The sequence below is a fragment of the Cicer arietinum genome, chromosome 1 (assembly GCF_000331145.2).
Source record: "Cicer arietinum cultivar CDC Frontier isolate Library 1 chromosome 1, Cicar.CDCFrontier_v2.0, whole genome shotgun sequence".
Classification (NCBI taxonomy): domain Eukaryota; kingdom Viridiplantae; phylum Streptophyta; class Magnoliopsida; order Fabales; family Fabaceae; genus Cicer; species Cicer arietinum.
In genome coordinates this window covers 49,851,354-49,875,704 of record NC_021160.2, presented here as the reverse complement: position 1 = coordinate 49,875,704, position 24,351 = coordinate 49,851,354, and the positions used below count along the sequence as shown (strand labels likewise).

General features: G+C 30.9%; 3 protein-coding genes across 5 annotated transcripts in view; 1 reads left to right on the top strand and 2 right to left on the bottom strand.

Moving 5' to 3' along the window:
• Nucleotides 1–467: 467 nt before the first annotated feature.
• LOC101515367 (reticulon-like protein B17) lies at nucleotides 468–2,800 on the bottom strand. Its single transcript, XM_004487203.4, has 8 exons — nucleotides 2,320–2,800; nucleotides 2,058–2,211; nucleotides 1,889–1,963; nucleotides 1,648–1,789; nucleotides 1,485–1,554; nucleotides 1,314–1,379; nucleotides 1,088–1,210; nucleotides 468–695 (listed from the first exon to the last, which is right to left on the bottom strand). The coding sequence occupies exons 1-8, from the start codon at nucleotides 2,690–2,692 to the stop codon at nucleotides 490–492; spliced, it is 1,209 nt and encodes a 402-aa protein (XP_004487260.1). The 5' UTR covers nucleotides 2,693–2,800; the 3' UTR covers nucleotides 468–489.
• A 5,462-nt stretch (nucleotides 2,801–8,262) lies between these two features.
• Nucleotides 8,263–11,295, bottom strand: LOC101515700 (nicotianamine aminotransferase 1-like). Its single transcript, XM_004487204.4, has 7 exons — nucleotides 10,969–11,295; nucleotides 10,168–10,507; nucleotides 9,466–9,684; nucleotides 9,249–9,308; nucleotides 8,937–9,092; nucleotides 8,755–8,848; nucleotides 8,263–8,646 (listed from the first exon to the last, which is right to left on the bottom strand). Exons 1-7 carry the CDS (start codon nucleotides 11,235–11,237, stop codon nucleotides 8,531–8,533), a joined length of 1,254 nt encoding a protein of 417 aa, XP_004487261.1. The 5' UTR covers nucleotides 11,238–11,295; the 3' UTR covers nucleotides 8,263–8,530.
• Nucleotides 11,296–14,978: 3,683 nt separating this feature from the next.
• Nucleotides 14,979–24,351, top strand: part of LOC101488672 (phospholipid-transporting ATPase 2) — a 12,824-nt gene continuing 3,451 nt past the window's right edge. Inside the window, exons 1-19 of one of the 3 annotated variants that reach the window (XM_004487208.4) lie at nucleotides 14,979–15,154; nucleotides 15,743–15,966; nucleotides 16,418–16,631; nucleotides 16,889–17,005; nucleotides 17,178–17,270; nucleotides 17,394–17,568; nucleotides 17,657–17,823; nucleotides 17,957–18,061; nucleotides 18,362–18,459; nucleotides 18,572–18,714; nucleotides 19,641–19,737; nucleotides 19,878–19,987; nucleotides 20,074–20,238; nucleotides 21,269–21,423; nucleotides 21,497–21,577; nucleotides 21,817–21,937; nucleotides 23,082–23,188; nucleotides 23,534–23,665; nucleotides 23,955–24,108. In XM_004487208.4, the coding sequence (XP_004487265.1) occupies nucleotides 15,842–15,966; nucleotides 16,418–16,631; nucleotides 16,889–17,005; nucleotides 17,178–17,270; nucleotides 17,394–17,568; nucleotides 17,657–17,823; nucleotides 17,957–18,061; nucleotides 18,362–18,459; nucleotides 18,572–18,714; nucleotides 19,641–19,737; nucleotides 19,878–19,987; nucleotides 20,074–20,238; nucleotides 21,269–21,423; nucleotides 21,497–21,577; nucleotides 21,817–21,937; nucleotides 23,082–23,188; nucleotides 23,534–23,665; nucleotides 23,955–24,108 (2,359 nt within the window). In that variant the 5' untranslated portion in view covers nucleotides 14,979–15,154; nucleotides 15,743–15,841. Of the gene's footprint in view, nucleotides 15,526–15,742; nucleotides 15,967–16,417; nucleotides 16,632–16,888; nucleotides 17,006–17,177; nucleotides 17,271–17,393; nucleotides 17,569–17,656; nucleotides 17,824–17,956; nucleotides 18,062–18,361; nucleotides 18,460–18,571; nucleotides 18,715–19,640; nucleotides 19,738–19,877; nucleotides 19,988–20,073; nucleotides 20,239–21,268; nucleotides 21,424–21,496; nucleotides 21,578–21,816; nucleotides 21,938–23,081; nucleotides 23,189–23,533; nucleotides 23,666–23,954; nucleotides 24,109–24,351 lie in introns of all 3 variants that reach the window. The other 2 variants (XM_004487207.4, XM_004487206.4) reach the window with 2 other exon arrangements.

Below are 24,351 nucleotides of genomic sequence, written 5' to 3'. Positions count from 1 at the left end.
AACTAAACATAAAAACTGGAGATTAACTTAAAATCCAAACTCAGATCTGAAATAAAAATTTGATTTTGATTTTTGGAAATTTTAAAATATAAATATAAAATAAAAAATCACCCCAAATAAGACCTGAATTTCAATAGTTTTTTTCTTCTTTCTAGTATATATTTTTATAAACAATTATATGTTGTCAGTGAAAAACGTATTTACCTTTATCATCATGGTGTAAAAGTTATTGTGTTATTATTTAACTTAATTAAAATCATCTTTAATGTAATATTACTTTTTTGTTTAATTATCCAATTATCAAGAAAAATGAGTTATAAAAATTCGAATTTTGATGGAGACAAATAAAATTTAATCAAAGATCGTTTTAGCTAAACCTCAAATTTGGTTCTATTTGATTTTTTATCATGAAAAGTTATATCATCCCATCAATATCAATATTGATTTTTTAGTATGTAAGAGGTGGGGGAAAAAAATAAAAAAATTTAGTTAAGATTTCAGTGTAAGAGCTGTTTCATAAGATGCTACATTTGTTTCCCTAACCACTAATGCCAGTTGAGTTTCCTTTTCTTCTGTTTCCACCACCACAGATTCTTTTTTCTGTTGTTCCTTCTCACCTACTTGTGCTTCTCCATCTTGTAACTGCTGCACCACACGTTGCTTTAAGTATCTGAATAGTACCAGCAACATAAAAGCTGCAAGCAAATATTATAGATTAAGAATCAATTATCACAAAGGTTCCAAAATCATGTATGCAAATTTACAAGTTTAAATACCACAATCCATTTTACATGTTTACCCCAGGAGGGCTTCGCCCTCGGCACCCATCAACCCTCCTAGTCGTAACCCAACAAACAAACGGGCCAAACTCAAAGGGCAAACGCTAGTGACTACCCATTATCAGTAAATATGAATCATACACAACAAAATAACCTGTGTGCAGTGATAAACTAATACCAAAACATATATATACAAGACATAGTTATCTTTCCACTTAATCAAAAACTAATAGGACATTTTTTGGAGAAGGCTGTGAATTTGTATAATGATTTTGAGCTTATATTATAATTGCTTATGCAAGTATTACCTGTAAAGATTCGTGTTTTAACCGAAGATAGATTCCAGAATGTCAAGAGTATTGATGCCATCACTTTCTTCTTGTGAGTGCAAGCACACCATGTTTCCAACAGCAATGATTTCAAATACTCGGCTGCATACACATAACACAAAAGCTTTCTACTATTAACCACACAAAAAAGTGGACAGTGAAGCTACAAAAGTTCCAATCATTTGGTGTAATCATCAAGTCATACCTCTCTTGTCTATCTGACTAGTGTAGCAAGAATAAAGTTTTGGGACAGTGAAGCTAACAAAAAAACCTGCATGTATATGTATAAGTATTAGTTTTTAACTATGTCAAGAACTAAACTATAATGACAATTGGATTTTCAAGGAAGAGGGTATAAAGTTCATGGCGTCCTTACCAATGGCACAGAGTCTCCTGATTGTAATTAAGTGGCCAAACTCAGATCCTAGTAGAAGGAAAGGAATTACCTGCAACAAGAAAAGAAAAGAGAATCTGGTTATTAAGCATTTGCTAGGAATTATTATGGAACTCATTAAACAAAATAAAATTCAGAACTTTACTTTAAGAGTCATAGATGGTTCTCCTGAGAACAACTTTCTAGCCTTGGAAATTGCAAAATTTAAAGCAGGAAGAATCCATTTTGCAAGACGCAAAACATCTTCTTCTTTAACCTTGACATCACATTTCTCTTCAACAGTTTTTCTGAAAATTATCACAGAATAAAAACACTCAATAAAAGATGTAGTTTGGAGAATAATAATAATTACATCACAGCACATTCTACCAGAAGCAAAATAGTACCTTTGACAAATTGAATTTGTGAAAAAAGAAACACCCAACATGAGAATCGCCAATTGTGACAAAGCTGAGACAATGCTGAAATATCAAGTATGAATTAAAACTCAAGATTTCTCTCCAAAACATAAAGATTAAACAAAAATTAAAGGGATAGAAAAAGAATTTGAAATACCTAAAATGGATTCCTTGAGAAAAACATGAAGATAAAAGACAAAGAGACCCTAACCCAAACCAAAGGGTTGATTTTGATACATCTTTCCACATAACCAAATCATTCACCAGCTGCCCAATACGATCAAAATCAACTCCATTTTCTTCTTCAATCTCTACACAAAAAATAAACCACCATGCCACAAAAAAAGAGATTAGGGTTTCAATGGGAAAAAAAAAATGAAAGCAAATTTAGGTTTTCAAATTGACATATAGAAACATACTTGGAGATGAGATTGAAGATTGAAGCAAATTCGGTTTTTCTTTCTTGGGTCGACCGACATTCTTTCTCTTTCTAGGTTTTCCAAATTCTTCAACCAACCCAAAAACATCTTTATTCTCTTCTCGAATCTCAACATCAGAGCGTGGCTTCCTCGCCTTTCTAGCGATGTTTTGAGTGGCTCGTGACTTTCCACGGCGACGTAAGCCGGCGGGCTCAGGAGACTCTTCGGCGGCCGTTTCAAGACGGTCAACGAGACGGGTCTTGGATCTTTTGAGAGAAGGGGATGGTGATGGAGATTCATTGGTTATGAGAGGAAGAGAATCATGGATTGGTTCATCAGTGATTGGAATTGGTGGTGTTGATGGAGGATCCATGATTGAAATGAAGGGAGTGAAGGAAGGTTAGAGATTTTAGTTGCAGAAATGTTTATTGTGAATTGAGGGAGGAGCGTTCAGTGATGATGATGCTTCGATTTGAATCCCCTTTTCGGTTAAGTAGCCGTTGGAGGAATTAGGTATCTGTTTTTTATTTATTTATTTATTATTAAGAAATAATTGGAAATTACAAAATATTATAATGGGACTATACAATTTATTCTCGAACTAATTGCTCTTTATCTGTGTTTGTTATCGAGAAGATTGTAAATTATGCTTAAAATTCATCGGTCAAACATCCTAATATACATTCTTCAAATATTTTTAAACTCCAATTCACCTTTCCCATGAGCTTAGTGACAATTAAAATAAGAGAATTTAAATAGTGTGATTGGAGCATTGGTTAACCGATCAAAATAAATTTAAATTTTTAAGGCAAAATTTTGTTTTGTGAATTTTTTAATTTAAACCACTTGTTAACATGTTTTTTAAAAAATTCATATTGATTTTAACTTTTCATACATTATTAGTATTAGAAGTTAAGTAATTTTCATTCATCACAACTATTTATTTGTAAGACTTTTAAAATAATGATCTTGCCTGCAAGTGGTATAAAGATACATAGTAAAAAGTTTAATCACACAAATTTTGAATTGAAAAACGTAATTTTAAAACTTTTGTTAAATTAAATACACAAATTCCAGTACATTTGTCTACATAGATATTTTAACATGTGTTATTATGACATTTGTTAGCATATTTCTTAAAATAATCATGATTGAAGTTAAACATGATTAAAGATTATGATTTATTGAAATATATTATTAGTTACTATGTCAAAAATGACAAACCAGATCAATGAAATATAAGTTGAAATGGAAGTCATCAAGACAATCATGTAATAATTAAGAATTAGACTAAGACTAAGGAGTTCAGTCTTACTTAATCACATCATGTGTTACGTTATTTGGTATCCATAAGTCATAAATAGTTTGAAATTTGTGTAAACAAATTTAAGTAGCAAATTCAATCATGAGAAATGAGATTTGAATTGTGATCTCTTTTTAAAATTTAATTCATGCTTTTAACCTTAACTGACTCAAAAACGGTCTTGAGTGAAATAAATTAATCTTCATTATGTTTTGGATGTGTTAGTTTAAATAAAACAATCCACTTTATAAACAAGTGAAATGTAATTAGTGAGTACAAGATAAATATAGAGGAGTGATAAGAAAATCACATAAGGATGTATCATGATTCACCTAAAATGGATTACGTCCTCACAATCTATGAGTTTTTCCACAAATGTGCTCAATACCAGAACGTTCTATCTTGCATTATCTTTTTTTATCACACTTTGATCAATTACAACATTCACCTTTCAGTATTTAAATGAATTTCTATAATCACCTTTCAATAATAAATGATTTTTATAAGTACCTTTCAAACAAGAAATTGTTTTTATAACACATTCAATCTAGCTTAAGAGATATAATTGAGTTACAAAATGATGTGTATAATAAAAGTGTTTGTGATATGATCTTCTTTGTCATGAATCAATTTAAGAATCGTTCTAAGTTGGGAACTTACATATTAGAGTCAAAATTATATTTTGTTAGATAACGCAATAACCGGACCTACGAAACTTAGAATCAGGTGATTCCGAAACGAGGTGAAAAAAGACGTTTTAAAGTGCAAGTTAGGCTGTTGAATTACCGAAATAGACAATGTAAAACGCGAGATATGAGCGCATGTTACTGAACACGAAAAATGGTACAATTTGTGTATAGGGTTTTATGCAAATTAAACTGAAACTATAATTCATCAAACGAACCAAGAACATAATGACGCCACAATCTACAGATTGATAAGCCGAAAAAAGAAAGCCACAAGGATTAACAACATTGATAAGTTCAAAGTGAATTATTTCAAAAACTCTAGAAAGCAAATACTCACAAAATAACAATAGGTTCAAAATCTCATTTGCATCAGCTACGGGTTTTCCTTTTATAGTGGCACCACCTTACAAGTTCTCTAAATTTGGTCCAACTCAAGTTTTTACAATTAGACCCCCGAGTATTCTTACTAATTCAATTTACTACTTTAATCAAAACTAATATTAAAATTTGATCACATAGATGTAGCCTTCATTCCTTAACTTCTTCAATTTGGATTAAAAAATTTATTATCTTGGGCTTCAATTCTTCATAAGTTGAACTTGCTTCAAATAAAGTGGCTATGAAGTTATTTAGAGCTTTATCTGTCTTCTTTGACATTACTCTTGTCATTGGAGTTCTAAGACTTTGAGTATTCTCTGTGCTTTATTCCTTGGTTATGCTTTCTATGTCATCATCAGTTTGGGATCTGAAAATTTTGCATCTCTTGTTTGAGAGTGACTAACAACAAGAACTCGGTAAAATGATCTACAAATATAGTGAGAGATCTAGCGTTTTGCTTGAGTGAAGAGCTTTGCAAGTTGAGCTTAAATGATCAAGTGTAGATTGATTGCTTTTGGAAACTCTTGCATTTGTCTTCTAATTGATCTTCCTTTTATAGATGAAGGGATACTTGAAGACTCATATAAATTTGAATAAAGTCGTTAGATAAATTAGTCAAGTGTCATATCTGTTTTAAAACAATTAAACACATGTTTATATTATTGCCCAAAACGTTATTGTTTTTGAGTCTACAAGAAAATATGAACAAGTGTGAGAATGAGCTGTCAAATGTCAGTTGGCATTGTGTGTGATAAGAAGTTTGCATAGCTTTTTGCAAAACAGTATTAGTACAATGTACTTGTATTCTTTTGTCCTTGTTATATCTTGATTGTTCATTTAATCTCAAAAGTCTTATATGCGATTTTGGTATTCTTAACTTACAATTTGAACTTCTCAAACTGATCTGTATTGACGTTGTCTTCTATAAAGGATAACCAAAATGTTCTTCGGAACATTCTCTAAAAAATCATAATGTTCTACAATCATTCTTTCATCAATCTAGTTTGATATTCCTTTGACGAACCTTCCAAATTAGTTCATACATAAAAGTGTGTTCTTGTCTTGATGTAAATGATTTGTTAATGAAATCAATCTTGATTACTTGAAAAATGACCATATGATCTTGCATGAATATGCATACTTCAATGTATCACGAATTAACTTGTTTTTGACTTTGTCTAAATAGATACACTTAAAAATACAAGTTAATAATTAATAAAATCAAAATCATAATTAACAAATATGATTAAATGTTTGATTATCTTCAAAATATTGATTAGAGATTTTGCCTCAACACTAATAATTTGACCCTATTAGAAACCAATCTCCCTATCATTTTAGAAAACACCAAGTGAGAGATGAAGGAATGGATGTGAAGCGACTATTTTCTAGAAACCATAATGAAGAGAGAGACCATAACACACGTGAACATATTAAATGTAACATAGACACAACTATCTTTGAAACCCCCTCATGTTTTGGTGTGGAGATGTATTTGAGAGGAGGAGATGGAGAATTTATTCGAGCAAAAACTTCATGATTTCCAAGACTTCCTCCACATGTTAAACGTAACGTAGACACAACTATCTTTGAAAACCATAGATGTTTTGGCGTGGAGATGTATTTGAGAGGAGGAGATGGATAATTTATTAGAGCAAAAACTTCATGGTTTCAAGGACATCTTCCACCGCATGAAGTTGAAGCTTGAGGCTTAAAAGTTGCTATAGACTGGCTTGTTGAGATAGGTATTATTAAGGTGTCTTTGGAACTTCATTGTAAACAATTGGTATACGACATCTTTAATATACTTAAATCAAAATTCGAATTTGGTGCTATATTAACGGTTTGTAATGTTTCTACGAGTGAGTCATAGGATGGTTAATAAAAGTTGAAGTGACAACAAAATTATGGGTCCAACTCGTGTTACAAAATTAATTATTAATATTTTTTATTTTAAAAAAAAGTACTAGAATATCCTACAAGTTAAAATTATTAGTGCTAGTCCCTATCAAGTGCCGATGAAAAAGAAGGAAAACCATTGCGCCAAGTTTTTACTGCATTTGTCAAATCTACTATCAATATAAGAAAAGAAATACCAATCAAAAATACAAATTTATTTTTATTTAATATTTTGTCACATTTGAGAATATACATGTAAATTAAAAGAGAAAGGGAAAAAAGTAACTGCCAAAAAATTAAAAATAAAATTAAAAATATATATATATATATATATATATATATAACTACATTTTTTACAAAATAAATATAACTACCTTATAAAAAAATAACTACAAAAAATTAATGTTATCTTCTTCATTTTTAACCACAGTCAAATCTACAATAAAAAAATTAAGAACATAAGAGAAAAAAAACTACAATTTTTTTTTTCTTATCAGAAAAATAACTACAAATATATCAATATTATCCTCTTTATTTTTTACTATTGTCAAATCTACAATCAATATAAAAAAAGAAACAAATATCAAAATACCAATTTATTCACTTTTTTTTTTCATATCATTATTCGAAGGTAAATAAGTATATAAGTAAAAGAAAGAAAGAAATAACTACCAAAAAATTATTCTAACTACATTTTTTTTTACAAAAGAAATGTAACTACCTTAATAAGAAAGATATAACTATCTTTAAAAAAATATAACTACAAAAAAGTTATATATACACAAATCAAAATCCCCCAACCATATATATATTTTTTCAACAATAAATTCTTTTTTGTCTTCCAACTATCAATATAAAATATGAGAACACTAGCAAAAAATCAATATTAAATATTCGAAATTGCCCTCTTTAATTTTAAGCATTTGAAAAAGAAAATGAAATAAATATTTGTAATAAATAAATATTAAAAACACACCAAATAAATATTTATAACTTGTGTTTAAAAAAAGATGGAAATAACATTTGTCTATGATAAGTAGAAAATAAACGCATGACAAATATTTGACATTAATAAATAAAAAATATGAAATAAATATTTGTTAATAAATTTTAATAAAACATAGGATAAATTTATGTCATTCATAAATATTAAAAAACATATGAGACAAATATTTATCAATAGTAAGTATAAAAATAAAAATCATCCAACCATATTTTTTTTTCATCTGTACATTCTTTTTATTTTCCAACTATCAATATAAGATACGTGAACACTAGCAAAAAATTAATACTAAAAAAAAAATCAAAATTGACTAATTCAATTTTAAACATTGGAAAAGACACAAATATATATATATATATATAACAAATATTTTTCATTGATAAATATTAAAAATACACCGAATAAATATTTATAACTGATGCATAAAAAAATATGGAGCAAATGTTTGTCTATGATAAAAAAAAAACAAAAAAATAAAAAAAAAAACATAGGACTATTTCATAGTGATAAATAAAAAATAAGAGACAATTATTTGTTATTAATACATTTTTATAAAACACTGAACAAATCTCTATCATTGATAAATATTAAAAAAACATGAGACAAATATTTGTCAATGATAATTATAAAAATCACGAAACAAATATTTAACATTGATTCATAAAAAAATATAGAACAAATATTTATCATTAATATATTTTTAAAAACATAGGACAAATTTTTGTTATTAATGAATAGATAAAAAATATCATTTTATTTATTAGTAACAAATATTTGTCTTATATTTTTTATTTAAGACAAATATTTGTCACTAATAAATAAAATGATATTTTTTATTTGATGTCTAAATCAAACACATGTAAAATACCAACGATTATTGATAAAAAAAAAAAAAAATTATTGCCAAACAAATTCTCAATATATTGGATATGAGAGCTATTAACTAATTGCATGGCGAAGGCTGAATGCTTTTAACCTCCTAAGGCCTTCCTCAAGTTCAGAAGCATCAACAGCAAGACTAATCCGAAGCCAATTCTTTAGACCAACAGTGACACCTACAAGTATTATACTTACATCAACAATCATCACTTTATTCATGAAATTGAGAAATGTGAGATTGATCTAAGGATGATGACAACAAAATTAAAAAAAAAAAATCTTACCCGGAAGAAGCATTACAGATTCCTCTTTGGCCAGCTTGACACAGAAATCCACATCATCAATAATGCCTTTAACTTGTGCAAAATTAATTTCCACCTGCTCCATTCAATTTACTCTCAACTCATTTTACATTTAATATTATATATAACATGATAAAAACCTTGAAATTCTCCCTGAAACGTACCATAGCAGACATGGCTCCTTCTGGTTTGTGAGGACATGTCAAACAAGAAATCTCATTACATACATCATAGAATATATCTGCAGCCTCCCTCATTATATTCAGATTTTTTAAATGGAATTCAGCTTTTGTTTTCTCAAGGATTTGAGGTATTGCTGCCTGCAATTGCAAATTCCTATGTTACCATCATTTTTGTTTCTAGAAAAAAATTAACTGTGGCATACAAGTACAAATATGTATTTAATTAAGTTACAAATTTTACAATATTAAATTTTCTGTTATTTTTGTACTTGCTTATGGAAGAAAACTGTTTACCTGCATGATTGTTGGAGGGTCAGAAGTGATCTCCAAATAGCTGATGATATTTGCCACTATCTGACAAAGAAATTTAAAAAACAGTTAGTGTTGTGTCATTTATAACAGAAAGAAAAACCTTTGTTCCATTAAAAATAAACATAGAAAGCAAAATGTAACCTTCTTATTTAGCTATAATAACACAGAAAAGATTGAAAACAAGAAATAAAGAACTAACCCCAGTTTTTTGAAATATTTTGTGGGGGTCACATTTGGCTATCCAACCAGTTCTCCAACCAGGAACTAACCATCTTTTTGACAAGGACCCAATTGTAATTACTGGCACTATTGATGAAAACACTCCCATGGACACAAATGGATTGCTTCCAAATGCCAAATGTGCATAAACTTCATCAGAAATTACACAAATTCCAAGTTTTGTTGCAGTCTCAGCAACCTACAACAATACTGAAAAATGTTCACATTTTGATTCCAACTCCAAGATACTGTAGATTAAATACTACATTACTATATGTTACACATATGATTTTAAATTGCAGTTGCACTTGCAACATAACAGTTGTAGAGGTCATCGCAATGCAATTATGGTTTGTTGGGTATGACTCGTAGTACTATCTAGATTGTAGTATTCAAATACAGGTTGTACAGTACATTATAAATCCTAATCTTGAAATAAATAGAAAGTAATTGCAGCCACTCTACAGTCGGAGACGCAGACATAATTCGCCAAACTTTGTAATCAAACATCATAAGTTCTTTCTTTATAAGTTTTCATATCTATTTTTTTTAACCACGGTTGTTGTTAACTAGTTATAACACAACTGCATCAGCCACATTTTACTGCAATATAAAAGTTTTTAGCATAACTGCAAAGGTGACCACAAATGTAAATTTAAAATAATGATTATACAATGTATACCTTTTTTAAATGTTGGTATGTGAACACATTCCCACATGGATTGCTAGGATTGATGATGACCATAGCAACAGTGTTCTCATCTGCCAAAGCTTCAAGGGAATCAAGATCAACCTCCCATCCTCTCTCAGGAAGAAGATCAAAGTAGCGAACTTCGAGGCGACAACATGCAGCACGAGAATCATATTGTGGGTAGCCTGGTCTTGAAAGGAGAATGTTGGCACCAGGACGTGCAAAAACAGGTAAGATTATATCTATAGCTTGTGTGCCACCAACAGTGATAAAAACATCTTCTGGTGATAACTGGTATGGAAGATCAGAAGATAGATAATTTGCAATAGCCCTGTTACCAAATTAATAACACCATCATTATTCATACTAATAATCCACAAGGAATGAAGTAGTATTCTCTTGAATTGTGCTTAAAAAATTGAATGCAACTCATGGTCTTGGTAGATGAATTGTAAGTATACACAATTGTATGACTGAATTTCATATTCCAATGACAAACCTTGAGGCTTGTACAACAACAACTAGCTACATGGATCAAACAATATCATTACATCCTATCATAATATCACATTTTTAGCCAAATAATTAACCTCTAAGTGTTTCTTTATCATAATTAGTACACATATTCAAATCATCTAAGACGAAATTCAACCATCTTTTGGACGATATTTATTATCCCAACTCACTGTCTCTCTAAATGAATACAATAATCTTTGAATTTATTAGTTTAGCTATGACATAGTACTAAAGATGTATAAAATAAAAATAATTTAGAGATGAAGGTGAAGAAACCTCTTTGCATCAGGTAAACCAACAGTGGGAGGGTAAGAGTTGAAGTTAAAAGAGTGAACTGCATCAGCAACAGCTTCAGAAGCATCAGGGGAAGTCTTAAAGAGTGGATTATCTGTGGGATCTACACGACAGAGACGAATAACTGATTTCTTGTTTTCATTATTGTTGATGGAATCCATAAGCATGTTATAAACGCCTCTCACTGAAACAGATGAAGCATTCAACCCTTTGTTCCCTTCGAACTTCCATTTCTCACTTCCATTCTCCATTGGATATTGGTCAATCACTCGAAAGAGCTAAGAAAATTCACACTTGTCAATAAAGACAAACCTCACTTGCGTTTTATACTATCACTCTTATTTCAATAATTTATTTTTTATATTACATTTGTTTTTATTTTTATTCAACGAATCATTGTTTTAATAATAATAAAGATCAACAGAAGTGTTTTCAAAAATATCACTGATTTTCATTAAAGTTTTAAGTAAAAACATCAATTATCCCTTATAATTAATTAATCTTTAATAGAATAAATTTCTAGTAGATTAAATGAGCTAACAATGGAAAATTTCAGGACAACCGTGTCTAAGGAGATATTTTTCCATTATTCCAATACATATATATACCTACCTACGCCTCAACCTAAACCATCTTCAGTGATATATGATTTTGGTGTATAAATATCTGATTAATGTTACATATTTTAAAAATATGTATATTTATATTATTTATTTATTCAAAAACTATAGTAATTGTAGAAATAGAGATCATGAATAATAAAATCACAAAGATCAATCCAATCTCCAACAATTTTCTTTTTTAATAAATATTATGATGTTATATGAGTTCGTTATTGATAAAAATATTTAAGTTTAATTGCAGTTTTAGTCTCTCTATTTTAGCTGAATCGTGAAAGTAGTCCATCTATTTTATTTCTTCTCAGTTTTGGTCATCTAAACATAATTTTAGTCCAAAACTTATGAAGTGACATTTTTTAAAGTTACATCGCACTATTTATGATCATTAATTTTAAATACAATTGTTGCATCACGATATTATTGAGTCGTTGTATGACTTAAATAAACGCAAAAAAAAATAATACTTCATCAAGTTTTGGATCAAAATTATGTTTGGAGGACCAAAACTGGAGAAAAATAAAATAGAGAACTACTTTTACGATTCAGCAAATATAGGGGGACTAAAACTGGAGAAAAATAAAATAGGAGACTACTTTTGCAATTTAACAAATATAAGGGACCAAAACTGCAATTAAGCCAAATATTTATTACAGAAAATTGCCTTTTCGTAGAGAATGGTTTTTTCAACCGGACAAGAGAAATAAAATAGATATGATACTGGAATAATTTTTTCAATTCCTTCACAATTAAAACTTAACATTTCGTTTTTGATTGGTTTTATGCTTATACTATTAAAAATAATATAGATTGTCATATTCAAACATATATAATTGGAGATAAGGCTACTAATTTTATTTCTATTTGGTATTTAACGAGATGGAGAAGGATTCAAAACATGACTACTGCTTACAAAACTGTGAACGATTGCCTAGAAATTGTGTTAGTAGAAATCTTAGTCGCATGCTTTTCTAGAAACTGCCAATGATTACCAAGGACGGTGAGATAATTGTCTCACTGAAAATGAAAAACAATTTATTCTTATTGCAATCAAAATATAACATGATGGAACTACCATTTTAGATTGTGGAGCAACTATCTGTAAATACTTTAATATTTTATAATAACCCAACACTTCATCAGAGACTCATCTTTGATTAAAAATAGATGGAAATTTTAAATGATATTAATATAACTTCCATACTAGTCATTCACATTTTTAGAAAGAAAAATTCTCACGCGGACATTTCTAAAACAATACAAATGTAAGAATTTTTTATTTTTACTTTTATTTCTAAACATACATTTTCATTAACTAATCATTTATCTTATATCCGTGACATATTTTCACAATGTAAATAACTCCTTATATTTCCAATAATATGTTACGATTATGGTAAAACCGAGTCATTTAAACAAATATTGTAGATTAACATTGATATAGTAAATTTGAATGCTCATGCAAGCGATACTTAATTTAACTCCGAGCAAAACCAATTGATTCCCTAGAATCCAAGCGAGTGGAATGGTTTAATTTGATCATAAATTATACGAGTTTATTTAAATATATATATATATATATATATATATATATATATTTGAGTGATCAAACGCGAGTAAGAAAAAAATAAATCACGGTTATCCAAATTTAATAACTTCATTTAAAAGTTTAAATATAAAAACTTTACTTAAATATTGATAAAATATTGAAAGTAAAATACTTTTTTAAAATGAACAAAATTTAAAGAAATAAACATCGCACTAAAATATAAAAGATGACTTTTACGATATATTTAAAAATTAACATATTTTAATATTATAAAAATTAAATAATTAAATGACATATTATCTATATATCAAACTTCTGAATTTATAGTTTTAATAGATACTATATTAATGACTACGTGAATAAATTAAAGAAAATTATTGATCAATAAATTTATAATACTGCATGTACTAATTGAAACCCGCCTAAACCGATAAAAAAATTGATCGTAAATTTATAAACCAGTAGTTCAATTTTAAATGATTTGACTAAATTCAACCAACCCATCCACGCCCAACTAATACTCAACCCAAAACAAAATCCCTAAAATTATTCTTGAAAAAGAATATTCTAAAGCATTTATTATCATGCTCTTTATGTCTTTTTCTAACCAAAATAAGTATTACGATTCAAAATTATTGTTAATATAAAAAACTGTAAAAAAAGGAGAATGTATTTTTCATATTTATTTTATTATTTTTTGGTACAAAAGAGAACCAAATGTCCATTTATTTTTTATTAATTTTCAATAATAAAAACAATTATAAACTTGCTTATATTGTATATTAAGAGAAAAAAACAAAGTTGAAGATGCCATCACTATTGACTAAAGAATATGTCAAAAAACAAAAATCATTTGACTAAAGAAAAAGAACCAATTGATTCCCTAGAATCCAAGCGAGTGGAATGGTTTAATTTGATCATAAATTATACGAGTTTATATATATATATATATATATATATATATATATATATATTTGAGTGATCAAACGCGAGTAAGAAAAAAATAAATCACGGTTATCCAAATTTAATAACTTCATTTAAAAGTTTAAATATAAAAACTTTACTTAAATATTGATAAAATATTGAAAGTAAAATACTTTTTTAAAATGAACAAAATTTAAAGAAATAAACATCGCACTAAAATATAAAAGATGACTTTTACGATATATTTAAAAATTAACATATTTTAATATTATAAAAATTAAATAATTAAATGACATATTATCTATATATCAAACTTCTGAATTTATAGTTTTAATAGATACTATATTAATGACTACGTGAATAAATTAAAGAAAATTATTGATCAATAAATTTATAATACTGCATGTACTAATTGAAACCCGCCTAAACCGATAAAAAAATTGATCGTAAATTTATAAACCAGTAGTTCAATTTTAAATGATTTGACTAAATTCAACCAACCCATCCACGCCCAACTAATACTCAACCCAAAACAAAATCCCTAAAATTATTCTTGAAAAAGAATATTCTAAAGCATTTATTATCATGCTCTTTATGTCTTTTTCTAACCAAAATAAGTATTACGATTCAAAATTATTGTTAATATAAAAAACTGTAAAAAAAGGAGAATGTATTTTTCATATTTATTTTATTATTTTTTGGTACAAAAGAGAACCAAATGTCCATTTATTTTTTATTAATTTTCAATAATAAAAACAATTATAAACTTGCTTATATTGTATATTAAGAGAAAAAAACAAAGTTGAAGATGCCATCACTATTGACTAAAGAATATGTCAAAAAACAAAAATCATTTGACTAAAGAAAAAGAATAAACACATTTTTTTATTTTAACAAATAATCAAAATTAAAAACCCCACAAACAACAAAACTAAGCAGCTTCTTAACAAAAATTGCAGTAATTCCATTTCCGGTTTGGCTTTGAATCAGAAACAAATTGGTGTTGCACTGAACATTACTGGCCGGAAAACTCAGCCGGAAAAGCTCGTTGGCCGCCGGAAACAGCGAGAAACTCCAGGTTTTCCGTTTTCCTTTTCCATTCAAGGTTTTTCCTTCCCCTCTCCTGTAGGGAGCACAAGGATCCGATTTCAGCGCGATCTGCGGCCGCGATAGCAGCCCCTGCTAAAGGCACGCACCACCTAATCGCGTCGCAGCAGAGCTTCACTCCGTACCGCGATTCCGCGATTGAGCGCTTAAGCGGCGCCATCGATAACGCAACATTGACTCTAATTGGGAATTGCGTCGCAGCAGATCAGAGCTCCAATCCGCACAGCGATTCCGCGATTGCATACTAAAATCGTGCGATCGAAAACATAGTAAAACCGGTTTTATATTAGTTATTCTGGTGAGCTTGCTGAAATAAGTTGGAAACAACTTTTGGATATGTCAGTAAGTTATTTCTAGAAGTTCTTATATATGCTTATGCCATATAATCCCAAATGAGTGTTCATAAGTCAATCCAAACACAGCCTCAATACTCTGATGCCGACTACTTATTTAGATGCTGGGTTTATTTTGAGAATTATAGAAAATCTTTTTGTTTTTGAATTTGAGTTTAATCCTTTAATGTTGTCATTTTTGAGTTTAATATCCTTGTTGCTTGCAGAAAATGACTGTTTGAGATTGTTTATAAATTGTTCTATTTGAGCATTGCAATGGAGGTGTAGAGGATATCCATCCGCAATTAGATGCTCAAAACTCAACAATGAAGCGTTATGTTTATATTGATGATGATGAATCGTCTCATGATTTTTACTGTGACAATAGAATATCAAATAGAAAATATACTGTGTTGAACTTTCTTCCGAAAAATTTATGGGAACAGTTCAGGTAAACTTTCTGCTGATTCTGTTTATTATTCATTGTCATTACATTGGAATTGTGAAAGTTTGATAGCGTTGATGTGCCCACATGGGTCTTTTTTCACACCCTCATGGTTCTCAGCATGGTCTCATTTCTTGTCATCTTTAATACGAAATAACAAAGGCTTGGTTGCAAGGAGGGAAAATTCTTTTTATTGGATCCTCATATAGTTTACACCAGGGACACCAAATTCAAAAGAGGGAAGGAGAGTGTAGGTCAAAGATAAAACATTGGCTACAATTAATGATGTAGATGATTGAAACAGTTTTAATTTGACATCACGGAACTCATCTTAGATTCTAGGGATTCAGCCTTGTTATTTTTGGTATATTGTAGATGCTTCCTCAAGTGTTATGAATTTCCTCTAATGAAATATAAATAAATATCCTTTAATCCATCTGAATTTCCCCTTTTTCAGCCGGTTCATGAATCAGTACTTTTTGCTGATAGCTTGCCTGCAGTTATGGCCTCTCATTACTCCGGTAAATCCTGCCAGTACATGGGGTCCGCTTATCTTTATTTTTGCAGTCTCTGCATCAAAAGAAGCATGGGATGATTATAATAGATATCTTTCAGACAAAAAGGCAAATGAGAAGGAAGTTTGGGTTGTCAGGAAGGGTGTCAAAAAACATGTAAGACGCATATTTTATTTTCATAAAATATATATTTGTTCTGTGTTTCTTAGGAGTTGAGAGCAGAGGAACCCAACAGTAAAACTAGATAAAAAGGATTTAGCTTACAGTTTCCCGCAGTTGGTCATCATTTCAATAACTATCCTTCATTTTGTCTTTTAGTTTGTAACGGAGCATGATCTGTTGATTGTTCGAATATTATGTTACTCTTTCATATAAGTATAATTTTCTTCAACTTTAATCAAAATTCTTTGCAGATTCAAGCCCAGGATATTCACGTGGGTAATATAGTATGGCTACGTGAAAATGATGAAGTGCCTTGTGACCTTGTTTTGATTGGCACGTCTGATCCTCAAGGAGTTTGCTATGTAGAGGTAATTAAGTCACGAGTCATGCTAAAACTGGCTCTCTACTTTTGTTGTGTGGCATTGCAACGAACATAAGTCCATTATCCTCCTTTTTCCTATTTCCTCTTTTTGGGGAAAGAAGAACATAATTCATTACATACATTTCAAAGACCTTATGATATGTCATTATTACGTTCAGACTGCTGCACTGGATGGTGAAACTGATCTAAAGACGCGGGTCATACCTTCTGCTTGCATGGGGATAGATGTTGAACTATTGCACAAAATTAAGGCAATATTTTATCTATAGTGACTTTAGTTCGTAGAACTGTTCAAAGTTTGATGTCAATAGTAATTATGTAGGGCAACTTATTACTTACTCTCGTTCTTTGTGTGTGCGTGCACATGTGTTTAGGGTGTAATTGAGTGTCCTAGTCCAGATAAAGACGTCAGAAGATTTGATGCAAACATGCGTTTGTACCCCCCATTTATTGATAATGATATATGCCCTTTAACCATTAAAAACACAATTCTTCAGTCATGTTACTTGCGAAATACTGAGTGGGCATGTGGAGTCGCTATATATACAGGCAAGTCCATGGATACACATAAAACTCTTAGAACCATATACTTTTTCAGCAAGTTTGAATTTTATATCTGGTATGTTAATTTCTCCAGGCAACGAAACCAAATTGGGTATGAGTAGGGGTATCCCAGAACCAAAGCTCACTGCTATGGATGCCATGATCGACAAATTGACTGGTGCTATATTTGTATTCCAAATTGTTGTTGTTATGGTTCTTGGCATAGCAGGCAATGTGTGGAAGGACACAGAAGCAAGGAAAGTATGTCACAATATGGAACTTAGCTTCTTATGCACTTATAATTATTCTCTTGAAGCTCCCGTGGTTTGAAATGTTATTTTAGATGCATGTAGGTGGACCCTCACGTTTGTTTTGTTTTTGCTTTTTTCTCAAGCAATGGTATGTTCTTTACCCTCATGAAGGCCCTTGGTATGAATTATTGATAATCCCTTTGCGGTTCGAGCTTCTTTGTTCCATCATGATACCCATTTCAATTAAGGTGAGCCAGTCGTATAGATGTTGGCATTATATTCCATTATATGATTCAAAATGCTTTTCATTTATATTCTCATTCAAAAAACAACCATAGTAAAAAAAACTGCATGGTAGTCCTTTGCAGGAAGAGCATTGACGACCTAATGAACTAAGTGAAAGGATGTCATTAAAACTTAAGTTCTTACACAAGTTGTTATTTTTTGGACTGATAATTATAGTGCTAATACTAGTTCTTATTTATTTTGGATTATTCTGGGTGTGATCATATTAAGGTTGATATAGACAACTGTTCCATCTCTGGTAGGTATCTCTGGATTTGGTAAAGAGCTTGTATGCAAAGTTTATTGACTGGGACCAACAAATGAGTGACCTAGAGACTAGCATTCCATCCCATGCAGCAAAGTGAGTGGTTGAAGGATTCTGATTACTAACTACTTTGATGAACTAGTACTGTAACCCATTTTTTTATGAATTTCTTGGGTTCCTAACAAATTATGTTTGACATATGTGACAGTACAGCGATAAGCGAGGACCTTGGACAAGTTGAGTACATTTTGACGGACAAAACAGGCACCCTGACTGAGAATAAGATGATATTTAGAAGATGTTGTATTAGTGGCATTTCCTATGGAAATGAGAACGGAGATGCATTGAAAGGTCTGGTTGGTTGGTGTAACTCTTTATTTGTGTTGTTGTCACGTAATAACTGTATTTGTATCCTTTTCTTAACTGGAAAGTTTGCTTGTATAGACAAATTCACACATGGATACCGTTTTCTAGCTTGATATTATGAAAATTTCCTAAATAAATGAGTCGTTTTTAGTGTTGAGTGTGTGTTGTATCATATCTCAGGCACATTGGTCTTGAGACCTAGCTGATCTCAGAAATCTAAGACACATTTTGATGTTTCCATGTACAAAACATAATTCGTAATTTTGGCTCCTTCAACAACAAAATTAAAGGGTGCAGTTACATTCTAAACAAATTGAAAAGAAATGCTTAAGCTTACACCGTACTATTTTGCACACGGTTAAGCAGCTGCAATGCGCTTGATGCTTATTTGGTTCTGGCATAACATAATTGTGTTTGATGGATTTCCTCAAAACTTAAATTAACACAGCTTGCTCCCATACTTACGGTATTCAGAAGGAGTCTTGCATTATCAGATCCAAATGTTTCCTCAATTCACCGGGCTTAGTTTTCTTATTTAAGATCTGTGATAATTTGAAGTTCAATATTGGGCTTCTCAATTTGTAGGGGTTAATATCATCTGACACGGTCAAGATGGAACACTAATTTTTATTGAAATACATCTCTGGTACATAAAGTGAATGTAGTGTGGGGAAGAGTCTAAAATTTAAATATTGTCTGAATTAGTTCATCACAAAATTGAAAGGATATATATATCTTTGTGTGTGTGTATTTATGAACATGTGGGAAATCACTTTTGTTCCTTCTCTTCACCTTCTACTGCTTATGTGTGCACTCATTGACGTTTTTTTTATCACTGAATGTTGTGTATAAGATATTTGTTTTGAATTGTAAGTTTTCCTGCCTGATTAATTACATTCTGTGATATGCAGATGTAGAGCTTCTTAATGCTGTTTCAGGTGGTTCTTCTGACGTTATACGATTTCTTACAGTTATGGCTATATGTAATACTGTCATACCTACACGAAGGTGATTCTGCCTTCATCCTTGATTGGACACAGATATGAAAACTAATAGAACTGACATATTTCTTAATTAAGACATTTGCAGTAAACCTTTATAATAAACATTTTAAATTTCATACTTATTTCTTGTATTGTTGTTCATAGCAAAACTGGAGATATCTTGTATAAGGCACAATCTCAGGATGAAGATGCTCTTGTTCAAGCTGCTGCTCAGCTGCATATGGTTTTCTTCAATAAGAGTGGAAACATTCTTGGTACGTTTTACTTGCTATTTCTTTTGGAAGCACGGCTAATTAGTTGGCTACTTGGGCTCATATAATCATATTCTTTAATATTTCAGAAGTCAAGTTCAACACATCTATACTTCAGTATGAAGTCCTGGAAACCTTAGAATTTACCTCTGATAGGAAAAGAATGTCAGTAGTGTTGAAAGATTGCCAAAACGGAAAGATCCTTCTCTTGTCAAAAGGAGCAGATGAGGCTATTCTTCCATATGCTCGTGCTGGTTAGATTTTATTTATTTATTTATTTTTGCTTATTTGTATTGAAACACAATCAAATATTTTTTACTTAGGGTTTTTCTTTCAATTTATGTTTTCGTTTCACCAATGTTTGCTAGTACCTTATCCTCCAACTTCATTATACTTTTATTATATTCATATGAATTGGTCTACAACTGGCTTAGAACCAGGTAAAGTGGTTTCAGACAATAGGAAGTGGGCTATCAAGATTTAACGCTCATGCCTTATTGTTGGAACTTGAAACAACTATGTTATATCTTTGCCAAAAATATGGATGCTAAAATGTTTCCTCAGTTGGTTTAATCTTTCCTTTTTTTCCCTTTCAATCTGACTTATATTATACATGGACAGTCTTTATGCTATGATGATGTATCTTTAACTGTCCCTTTTTTCCCTTTCAGTTCCTATTTATCCTCTGACTTTTTTCACATGGATTGGGACAAACCAAATCCAATCTCATCCAATTCCAAAAACCAAACCTGATCATATAATTTAGATGAATTGGATGGTTTCAAAACTGACTTAACTGATCATGGGGATTGGCTTCTGCCTTAAATTGGTGAATTTTTACAGTGCCCACTCTAAAGACTGACAAAAAATATCGTGTTATATGAAACCCAGAACTAAGTCTTTGATTTGGACTTCCAATCACTGCCTAACTGATCAATGAATATATCCATGTCTGTCACACACTTCATAATAACTATGCCTAATATATTCTATATCTATGGTTATATTTTACATAATAATGCAATGCAAACAGTGCCACCAAAAGAAGCTGCAAAAAGCATGTCTGGTGCAAACCGATTAAGGTCAAATCATTATAATGGGTTTTGTCATAAAACATTGTTTTGATCAGTTGGGGTTTTCTCCAAAGTTATTAGGTCTTTTCAGCTAGTAAAAGTTCAAATCTGAACTGAAACAACTGATGGCTGCCCTGAATGAGATTATGCTGATGCCTGCATTTGTTAAACAGTTATCTAGCTGTATGATTGACACCTTTACTTACTGCAGGGCAGCAAACCCGGCATTTCATTGAAGCTGTGGAGCAATATGCTCACTTGGGATTACGTACACTATGTTTGGCTTGGCGAGAGTTAAAGAAAGATGAATATGAAGATTGGTCTTTGATGTTTAAAGAAGCCAGTAGCACTTTGGTTGATAGAGAGGTAAAGGTCACACTTGTTACCGATTTTATGTAATTTATAAGAACTCGCCTTCTTAGTTTAATATGATTCACAGTGGAGAGTAGCTGAAGTCTGCCAAAGAGTTGAACATGACTTGGAAATTCTAGGCGCGACAGCAATAGAGGATCGTTTACAGGTGAATATGCTGTATTTGCAGATAGCAATCTATTTTTAGATAGTCCGTACATTGTGGGAAAGGATTGATTTTTGTTGTAATCTGATTTAAGATTGTAATTTTTAAAACCCTATAATTTTACTGAACTTCTGTGACTGTCTATTTTAGATAGATAAAGGGATAAAGGGGGCAAAAAATTTAATGCAGGATTTTCCCTTGTGATGACCATCACCATTTCTTTTTTATTTGATATCCTTCAGGACGGAGTTCCTGAAACAATAGAAACACTAAGGAAAGCTGGAATAAATTTTTGGATGCTAACAGGGGACAAGCAGAATACTGCAATACAAATTGCCCTGTCATGTAATTTTATTTCCCCAGGTAGTGCACATTTGAGATCATACAAAATATTATAGTTTTGATCTATGTGTCATGTAAATAGTACCCTTATTGTGTTTGTGTCTGTTTAAAGAATCAAGCTACATAAGAGTCTCGATATGATCCATGGTTGTCCCATCATTCTCTTTGTTTTGTGTAGAAACAGATGGACTTATCTGTGTGTTTACCCCACAGATCGCATCTTTATGTCCCATTTATTTGAGGAGAAGTGTACAAGTGATAAAACTGTACAATTCTTCAACTGTACTGATGACAGGGGTAGAGCTAAATTTTTTAATTGGGACAGCAAAAGAAAGAGAATAGAAAATATGAAAGGATTAAATTTAAAAATTAACTGTTTCCAAAACCAAATTACATATAAAATGAAGAAATTTTAAATTTGACCCCCTCAAAGAACACATGGCCTCTCCCTGACTGATATGATACTTAACATAGTTCCTTACGAATTAAATATTTTCACAGCTTTTATTTATTCGTGTTACCCCTTTCTACCTATTGGATATGTGTTTTTGTACTTCTTGCCGGTCATTCTTATTTGTTTGTTTATCATACCGTGGGGTAATTTAATGTTGAAAATAGCAATTAAGTTTTGGACACTTCTTATATTTTTGGTACCAAATCTCAGTAAAAAGTTGAGGTGTGAGTATTGAAATTTTGAAGGATTTAGGGTATGAAACAGGTGAGTTATGCTGTACTAAGCATCATAAGACAATTTTTGTATCAGTATGAATTTAAGTCCAAGTGTCCAACTCAGAGCCAGCAAGGAATAGCATATATTTGTAACATTCATTCAAACTACCTGACGACAACACTTGGATAATTGGAAAGACATAAAAGCTTAAAATTAGAAAATATCTAGAATCCTTGTTTGTTTTGAAAATATCTCAAATCCTATAATAAATTGAAGTTTCTGGCATACATCTTGGGCTATCAACATATATGAACATAGATTACCTAACTCCGGAGGTTGTAGTCCCATTTTTGAAGAGCTAGGATATATGTAGACGTTCAAAATTTGCTTTAAATGCTTTTTTGTTCAATTAGTTTGATGCATCCTTCTTTGGAAGGCTTTTAATTTATGGTGGTAATACTGTCTTTTTCAATTTCCTCCCCTCTAAATTCATAGAACCGAAGGGACAGCTTCTACTAATTGATGGAAAAACAGAGGATGAGGTTTGTAGAAGTTTAGAGAGAGTGCTTCGTACAATGCGGATAACTACCTCAGAACCCAAGGTACTAATACATTTTATCAACTTAGAATCCAGTGATTGGGAAGCTTTGCTTACTGATGTTCTTTTTCTTGTTCATTTGTTTTTATTTTCTTTATTTTGTGGTTTCTTTTACACTTCGGAGGATATCTTATTATTTACTCTTGGTACTTTTTTCCTCTCTCTTATTTACTAAATTTATTTTCCTATCTAAAATAATAATAAAATTTAGTGGTAGGCTGCTTGTATTGTATGCATCCATTGGGTGTTTGAACTAGACCATTCCTTTTAGTAAACAAGTGTAATTCAGATCAGGATATTTTAAAAGATTTTGAAGTTAATCTTTTCATTCTTTTGCTCCATCAAACAGGATGTGGCTTTTGTTGTTGATGGCTGGGCTCTTGAGATTGCACTTAAGCACTACCGTAAAGCTTTCACTGAACTGGCAGTATTGTCAAGGACTGCTATATGTTGTCGTGTGACGCCATCGCAAAAAGCACAGGTGTTTTTTTTGACAACATTATTTGTGTTTAAAACAATGCTGCCTTGTTTTGTTTTAAGAAGCTATGTCTTACATCTATTTTCTCGGTTTCTCTTCTCCTTCTGATATTCTAGATTTGTCCTATCTTGGTTCTTTTTAATTAACTTATCGGAAGATATAGGATAATATAAGACCAAATATCTTATGCTTTTCTCTTAGTGGAACATAATACTGCTGTTGTATTGTTTCTGTTTTAATTTATCAGAAAATTATGGCAATGGTGTGACTTGTATACCATTACTTGTTGCAGCTTGTACAGATCTTAAAATCATGTGATTATAGAACATTGGCAATTGGCGATGGAGGGAATGATGTAAGGATGATACAACAAGCAGATATTGGAGTTGGAATCAGTGGCAGAGAAGGATTGCAGGCAGCCAGAGCAGCTGATTACAGCATTGGAAGTAAGCCTTTGTATATCTTTCTCATGTGAGATGTGTATGCTAGTTTTCAAACAAAGTATTCCAAGTATCTTTTTGGTTTCCTTCACTTAAAATTTATTCAGATAGAGTAGTGCTAGCAACACTTTCTTTGTAACTCTCTTTTCAACACTCACTCTTTTATTTGGTGAAATACATATAGGTCCACTACTTTGGAAATGGGTCCCACATAAAGTGGTGGGACCCACATAATTTCACCCAATAAGA

Bases quoted from the DNA above. Each gene is read 5' to 3' on its own strand.
- LOC101515367 (XM_004487203.4), bottom strand. From the start codon at position 2,692: ATGGATCCTCCATCAACACCACCAATTCCAATCACTGATGAACCAATC. The intron at 1,211-1,313 runs GTATGACTTGAT...ATGTGTATGCAG, and splicing joins TAGTCAGATAGACAAGAGAG to CCGAGTATTTGAAATCATTG. The intron at 696-1,087 runs GTAATACTTGCA...ATTTGCTTGCAG, and splicing joins TAAAACACGAATCTTTACAG to CTTTTATGTTGCTGGTACTA.
- LOC101515700 (XM_004487204.4), bottom strand. From the start codon at position 11,237: ATGGAGAATGGAAGTGAGAAATGGAAGTTCGAAGGGAACAAAGGGTTG. The intron at 8,849-8,936 runs GTACGTTTCAGG...TGAATGGAGCAG, and splicing joins AAGGAGCCATGTCTGCTATG to GTGGAAATTAATTTTGCACA. The intron at 8,647-8,754 runs GTAAGATTTTTT...TAATACTTGTAG, and splicing joins ATCTGTAATGCTTCTTCCGG to GTGTCACTGTTGGTCTAAAG.